The 7,910-nt window shown below is 42.6% G+C and overlaps 1 protein-coding gene across 1 annotated transcript; it reads right to left on the bottom strand.

The window, feature by feature from the left end:
- Positions 1-5,242: 5,242 nt before the first annotated feature.
- LOC310949450 (carbohydrate sulfotransferase 1) lies at positions 5,243-7,622 on the bottom strand (the record flags this gene model as incomplete). Its single annotated transcript, XM_083916925.1, has 2 exons — positions 7,469-7,622; positions 5,243-6,372 (listed from the first exon to the last, which is right to left on the bottom strand). Exons 1-2 carry the CDS (start codon positions 7,605-7,607, stop codon positions 5,243-5,245), a joined length of 1,269 nt encoding a protein of 422 aa, XP_083773051.1. The 5' UTR covers positions 7,608-7,622.
- Positions 7,623-7,910: the final 288 nt, after the last annotated feature.

Here is a 7,910-nt window from a genome sequence, read left to right as displayed (position 1 = left end):
ATTTTTTTGTGACCTGGGCATCAACCCCCTACAATACGCAATGGAGGCTTCTTAGCATTAAAATGTCTATTACTTCAGATTGTAAAAAGCCTAATTACCCTTTGCAGCATCAAAGCAGTTAAACAATCACCACACGCCCTCATGGAGTGTGTTTTCCACCCAATTGGGCGCTAAAAGATGAGATCAATTGAGCATTTAATTAATGTAAAGATGTAAATTCATGATTTTCCGTTAAGAGAGGACTCTGGACCTAACAATATATACTGTACATATGGTGTTTTAATTGTGTTGTTTTTTTTAAGTGTATTTGCTGAAATTGAGAATCACTGGTGTCTTTTCAAACTGCAGTGTGTGTGATTGATAATGCTGACGGTGCTTTGAGGCGAGGTGTGTGTGTGTGTGTGTGTGTGTGTGTGTGTGTGTGTGTGTGTGTTTGTGTGTGTGTGTGTGTGTGTGTGTGTGTGTGTGTGTGTGTGTGTGTGTGTGTGTGTGTGTGTGTGTGTGTGTGTGTGTGTGTCAGTGTGCACGTGCATTTACCTTGAGGAGCTCTACCCAAGTTGCAGCTCCGCCAGCTGGCTTTTTGATGTTGGCTATGAAAGCCTCTTATTAGGATCAGTGGAAAACACAATAAATAATCTGTGAGTGAACTTCGCACTGGAAACAAATACTGAGGAGAGATGTCACAAAAATGCAACTTTTAAAAGATATCACAGACACGTTCCCCGTCATTTTTTTGTGGGGAAAAAAATGTTCAGATGCTTAGAGAGAGTGATAGCAGGGAGGTAAAGATGACCGCTGAAGAGCAGGGCTGCACATGAAGGGCTCGTGTGTACCTTTGGGCTAGTGTGTACAGGGAGAGGGTAATAGCATTTGAATGATGGGTATGACAGAGGCTGATATCTGCTCAGGGCCCGTGTGGCTACAGTAATAAAGATACTGTGACTCAAAGTGTTTTTTTATTCTGTCCTAAATGCTCCTTAATCTCTTAAATGACATCTCTGGTTCCCAGTAAGGAGACTGAAAAATGCAAACTGTTGGTGCCAGTGCTACTGGGATTTTAATGGTTGTGTCAATAGAGGAAAAAGCTGCTGAGCTTAAATGTCAGGGGAGCTTTTTGACATTTTTCATATTAAACAGTCAAATATTATACACTGCACGTGCTTAGCTTGTGGAAATTACACTCAGCACTTAAGAGCAGAGAGGAATGATAAATATTGTGTGCTGTGAAAAGCTCCCTTTAAGTGCTGATGTATGTCTAATACAAAATAGGAATAGGTGATGTTTTTTCTGGTCATCAAAGGCATTTTTCACAAGGCATTTTAACTGGACTCTGAATAAGCTGTGTCTTATTTTCTCACCAGGTGCTGACCTTTTTTTAAAAAAAAAATCAATGCTTACCTATAAAGAGAGCAATTTGTGAAGCCCAAGGGAGGGAAGAAATTTCCCCCTATGTACCTACTGCTGGGTGTCACTCAACGTAGCCATAGCTTCATTACACTGCACGAACATACAGGTACACACGTTTATGTATGCTCACATGCACACAGGGTGACATTGATTTTGATCAAAGCGTGCAGTTATGTGTTGGTGTGACAGCGAAAGAGCTCATAATTTGCCGACTTTCTGGCTACTCGCCCAGATAAGGACCATAAAGAATCGACCGAGGGATAATGAACCTGGACGACACACCTGCAGCTGGAAGAGCAACTCCAAGGACGTCTCACAACCTCCTTCGCTCCCAAATGTCATTATGAGCAAGAGGATGGTTAGGGCTGCTGATTACAGACAGGCGTCAGAGCAGTGGGGGGAATTTACATGATAGAGCTTATTCGACTGACACAACAGTGGTGCTGGAAGGTCAAGAAGGTGCTTATCAAAAATATTGTCGGAAGCTTGTTCATACTGTGTCTGTGCTCCTTCATGCAAGATGTTAAACCGAGCGATGAAGCTGTAATATTCATCTGACTTTTCTTCACGGTAAACAGTGTTTGTTGCTTTCTTTTTCATCTATTTAATTGTGGGCACCATGTTTCAAAGAAAATTATGAGGAGAAATCATGTGTCTGGGGTGTCTGAGTCTAACACAATATTTGCTATGTTAATGTTATTGATGTCATCCGCTGCAGGTATTCGCTGCAACTGTTCTTTTGCTTGCTGTTAAATGAGAGTACAGCAGCGGAGAATCTTGCCCACACAAGCTTTGAACCTCACGCCTCTCAGCTCGATCTTCCTCCTCATCCTGCTAAGAAGCATTCGCCTTCACAGGATTTGTAGTATATCATGCCATTCTACTTTATAATGCTAGTGTAAAAAAACAAGAACAGAAAATATATTCTTTCTGTTATCTACACACATGCAAATCTACACACTTACTCAGTTCATCATCACCCAGCTGCTTCCATGTTTCAACCTCCCAACGCGAGCTGATGCAAGAGGGAAAATGTTAAAAGGGAAAACACTTCAAAGACAACAACGGATCATCTGAAATAAACCTGGAAAAAAACAACAGAATGAAGGAAGTCAAGTGTTACCCTGCTTCCCAGGAGCGGTTGGTGTGACAGATGTCCGTGTGCCCCCTCTCCACATGACCACAAACCATTTACAGAATAAAAATGGTTCACCTTTTAACACTTTGGCTTGAGTGTGTGACCTCCTATTGCATCATCACCTCTATAAACTGTTGATTGACTCAAATAATTTGTTAAAATAAAAATTAATCTTAGAAAGAAGAGTGTCAGCTATAACCCTGCATATGTTCAGAGACAGGAGTTAATGGTAATTGATAACTACTTAGCATAAAGTGATGGATAAATAGTTGAGAGAGTCAGCTAAAGGTACTGGATAATGAGGTTTAAATGTGTCAGTGAAGGGGTACTTCAGTTCATCTTTCAGGGCTTTGGGCTGTGTCCAACAAAACAGGTTGGGAACCACTGGTGTGAATCAACAGCGTGCTATTTTGCATTTTCCAATAGCAGCATGTGCCTCATATTTATTACCCGTATTGATAAGACCGACATTTGTCAGCACAGTTAAGGAGACAGAAAGGGGTTGCTGGTATTGAGTGCAAAGAAATGGGTAATTAGCTGACGGCTGACTCAGGCCACTTGCAGCTTTGTGTGTCAGGGTGCGGATGGAAAATCCGATGAAGCACATCTCCCCGGGTGTCATAAAGCTTTGCTTTATGGCCAGTTTGTGTAGCCTTGCGGATTAAGTTCAAAGAAAGACGGACAATCTTTTCTCCATGCATCTTAAATCCTGTTTCTTCTCAGCTGGATGTGTAGATCAATTCTTAGGGCTACGCTGAGATATCCCTGGTGTCAGCAGCTATAGGGCAGCAGACGGAAGTATGGGGAGGACCGGGTGTCTAAAAATACATTATTAAAGGGACAATTTCACCTCAGATTTAATAGTTCTCACAGAGCAGCATGACCGTTCCACAATTGCATACTTTCCTTTACTCTGGAGTGGCTTTCTTCAGCATAAGCATTAAAGCTCATACAGTAGCTCCCAGGGTTCAAGTTGCAGCCAGTGGGCGCTGAGCTCCCATAAGGAAATGTCTGAGCTTCCATGAAAACAGTAATATTCATACATCTGTGGGGGTCGCTAATACATTGACAAAAGAAAACATTATTTTAATCACAAATAATGCACAATAATGCAATGCTGCCGGCCTCGATCCACTCGATGTTAGAGCAGCTCGTCTGATCAGGGGTTATGCGAACCAAGAATTGTCAACAGGCTACCTATATGGCAGGTGCAGGACTGTCTTCTTCTCCCTCATTTCTTCAGGTTAATCCTTCCACGTAATATCAGAGGTGAAGTACGGAATAATAAAATGAAGAGAAAATTTAAATGGATAATAAAGAACCCCAGACAAAAAAGTGGAAGAGGAAAAGGTCAGAGAAAAAGGTGGGGGGTTGTTGCTGCACGCAAAAACCTGCTAGCCCCGACAAAACTGAGATTACGACTCGAACTGTGCCCAGCGGGCTACAATTGCAGCCGCTATATGAAGATGCGGCTGCAAGAAAATCGCAGTCAATCAGTGGTTCCTGTGTGATTCATGCAAATAGTCCTTCCTCAGAAACTACTTCCAGCATTTATCTCAAGAGAGCAGCCCTACATGGAAATAAATGAGCTGGTGTCTGGAGATGGCACGCTTCCTTTCTCGGGTTAGACACAAAGACCAATTTCAAATGTTGGAACTGGTACAGAACGTGCAGCGGTCTAATCTCTGACTATAGTCCACACCGCAGACAGCTGGTACCACTGTATGATCTGGGTTTTATTCTTTTTAGGTTCAAAGTAAATTCAAAATGAAACAGCAGCATGTGTTCCCTAGAGTCAAAAACTCTGTTACTCATCACATCAACAGGATTAAAATTACACTGAAAGACAAATTAAATAGAGAGGGATTTCAGCACTAAAACTTGACCACTTACTCGCTTTCCTCTCAGTTAAAAAATACATCAAACATATATGCTTTCAAGGAGATTTAGGCAGTGTATGTGTTTAGCATATGTTCAACTTATGAATAATTTATTTGAAAAAGTATAGAAAATATACACAGTATAGTCACACTAACAAAAAATGTTTAAACGCATCCAGTACATAACATTTGCACACTTGCGTTGCAACAGCTTATCGGTATTTACAACAAAACAAATATATTCTCATGTTCTCAACGGCTGCTGTGCACTGCTTTTCTACCTACAACATGTAACATTTTAATCCTTTTCTGAAATGCATTAGAGACATTTGGAAGGCAAGCCCTATAAATTATTTATTTCTTTTAACAAATAAATCCCCCTCGCTTCCTGTGTGTCACCTTCAGGAACATCACTTTCTGTCTGACTTAAGGTCATATTTACTCTGAAATGGTTCCTGGGCTCTTTCAAGTCTTTTTTCTTATTTAAACACTATCATTATGAGAAAATGGAATCCTGAAAAAACAAAACAGCATACTAACGTCATCACATCAGGAGTTAGTGTTTTGCTCAATAATTTGAGAAGAGTTTTCAATCAACACATACAGCAGTATAGACTTTATTTTGGATCAATACCTTTTCAAGCACCAAACACACTTGACATTTGGCACTTTTCATATCCTTAACAAAACCATAAAAAGTGATAATAAATTAGCTTAAGCATTACTGAAAAACAGCTAAATTACATTCATTTTTATCAGCATCATGATGTGGGAAAGTTAACATTAAAAAAATAACAGTAAGTTTTATCAATCAAAACTATCGTGTGACTGGTTGAAAAGTCCTGTGTTCCACCAAACTGTGAGACAAGTTTCTGAGTTCGGCTGCAGAGTGAACCTGCTTGTATCCCAGCAGAGCCAGAGTGTCATTGCACAGATTCTGTACAGTCCTCACAATGTCAAAACCCAGACGAAGCCTCCAGCTCTCTGCTGTCGCTCTGGAGTCTCTGGTGGTGGAGTACCTGTAGTTCCACTCTGACGGAGACGACACGTTACTGTTAGTGTTCCTTGCGATCCACATCCGCACCCTGTCCTCCATCTCCAGGCCCACAAACCTGTAGATCTCAGTGGCTTTGTCCTTTGGGTTGAATGCCAGGTCCTCATAACGCACCAGCAGGTAGCGTCCCCGCAGCCATGCTGGTCTTTGCAGGCCTGTTTCTGCAGAGGCCGCCATGTCCTTGCAGGTGCTGGTGATCTGCGCCAGGTCCACGTATCGAGGCTGCCGTCCTGTCGCGTTCCATATTTTCCAAGGGCGGAACTGATCTGAAAACGCCATCATGCGTGAGGCGAGGATGGCTCTGGGGTCTCTCACCAGGTGGATGATCTTCAGGTCCAGACGTGGATCTTCTGTCAAGGTGCGCAGGTCTCCCACCTCAGGAATACGTACAGTCTTTATGGCTACGTGTTCCCTTGACAGACATGAAATCGAGGATAGGGTGAGGTTCAGGGCCCCACACTTCTTAGGACACCACAATTCATCTGGTGGATCAGAGGCCGCTACATCCCATCCTTCGGAGCACACGGGAGGGGAACAGAGCGCGTGGCTGGAGCTTCGCCGGAAAAAGGAGCCTGTGACATGGTCCTGGGGCTCTGGGCGGATGTAATTCTCCATGAAGTGGAGGTCACAGGTGTAGAGATTGAGGAGGAGGTCCCTGTATGCTCCCAGTAGGGCCCGGCGGTCCAGGCTGCGACGCAGCCGGCTGCTGGAGTTGGTGAAGGCCTGCTGTACGTGGTAGAGTGGTTCAAACACGTAGAAGATCCCTGGGTGCTGGTTGAGGAGCTGTCCGGTGAAGGAGGAGCCACTGCGTGTGGTGGCAAAGAGCAGAATGTGCTTGCGAGGTGACTCGACGGACATCCATGTGTCATCACACAAGGCTCTCCACCTGGAGTCTTGAAGACAGAAACAACAGAGCCATGTACTGTGTAATGTTTCAAGGCCCTGTATTGTTCTCATTTTCATACTTGGGGTTTGGGTTTGGGTTTTTTTTTTTTTTTTTACAAGAACATGTTTAAAAGGCCATGAAAAGGCCCAGTCTGCTCTGAGTGGTCAGCGTTTCTGGGTCTTCTGTATCTCTGTATCTTCCAAACTACTTGTCTCTGCACTATCATTGTAGCCAAGGAATGACTGTAAAGGCTCTAGCGGCACCTTCCACCTACGAATACATGACAGGGACCTTTAACTCATATCATCTGATACTGATGTTAATTACAACATGTTTTCTTACAATAACCTAAATAACTACTTTAAATAACTACTTTAAATAACAGATGAGACAACCTGTTTTACTTCTCCTAGATTCAAGTTCTGGTAAAAGAGGAGTTATTACACTCATTTCTAAAAGTCTTCAGTCCAAAAGAAAGTAAACTAAACAAACCAAACTAAATCAAGCCAAAAAAGCTTATATAATTAAGAGGGTAAACATGCCTGAGTAAGTTTCTTGTCTGCCGGTGGTTACCAAGGGGGTTTATGAAATGGCGGATCTCTAAATATAGTGCAAATAGCTAACGTGTAATTACTGCTGATGAGGAGTTGATTGCAAAGGGGGTGTTACTTTCGTATACAGGAGCTCAGTGCCGGCGAGCTACAGCTGCGCTATGAGAGGGGATTAATGGAGATAAATTGGAGGAAAATTGTAAAATGAATCACACATATTTCATTCTCTATCCTTCCCACTTGTTGGGAATTCCCTCATTTCATGATTCACTTTCCTTTTTCTTTAGCTTCAGTCACAGTTTTGATGCTGTTCTTGATTGAATCTCTTTGGCTTCCTGCTAAAATTACTAATATTACCAATCGAGTGTGTGTCTGTGTATGTCCTCTGCTGGTGCTGCACAACCAGAGTCCGTAACAATATACATACAATTTGTTGTTGTATTAAATACATATGATAATATATCTGTATACACCAACAGCTATACACTTTATACTCTACTATAGCAAGCAGGACATTATGTGGGACAATCTTGGCTAGCTGTCGAGGCGTACCTCTGTGGTGTCTGGTTTGGCAGCGGTAGGTTCCCTGACAGGGCCCAGACAGAGAGTCCCTCAGGGTCCGAATGGCCGTGTACTGGACCCCAAGAGACGCACACACCAGCAGCAGCACTGTCTTCCAGGAGCACTCCATCCTGCCCCCCCCTCTGGCTCTACATCCTTCACACTGATGCCGCCAGGGAGGCACAAAGAGACAAACACAATTAAATGTCATTTGGATGCATTTTTGTATAGCTTCATGCAAATGAGCAGCTCTTGCTGGAGCAGTTAGGATTCTTGCTCAAGCCAACTTAACCAGTTCATATCATATTATATGTCACATTCATTTTCCGCATCCTGATTTCCTTCACCAATTTAATGTGAACGTTCAACCTACAAATTGTATAACAGCATTTTCAGCATTGTAGTAAAAACCTTATTTAATCAAACAAAGTAA

This window comes from Echiichthys vipera, assembly GCF_963691815.1.
Source record: "Echiichthys vipera genome assembly, chromosome: 7".
NCBI lineage: Eukaryota > Metazoa > Chordata > Actinopteri > Perciformes > Trachinidae > Echiichthys > Echiichthys vipera.
This window is presented reverse-complemented; position numbering and strand designations above follow the sequence as displayed.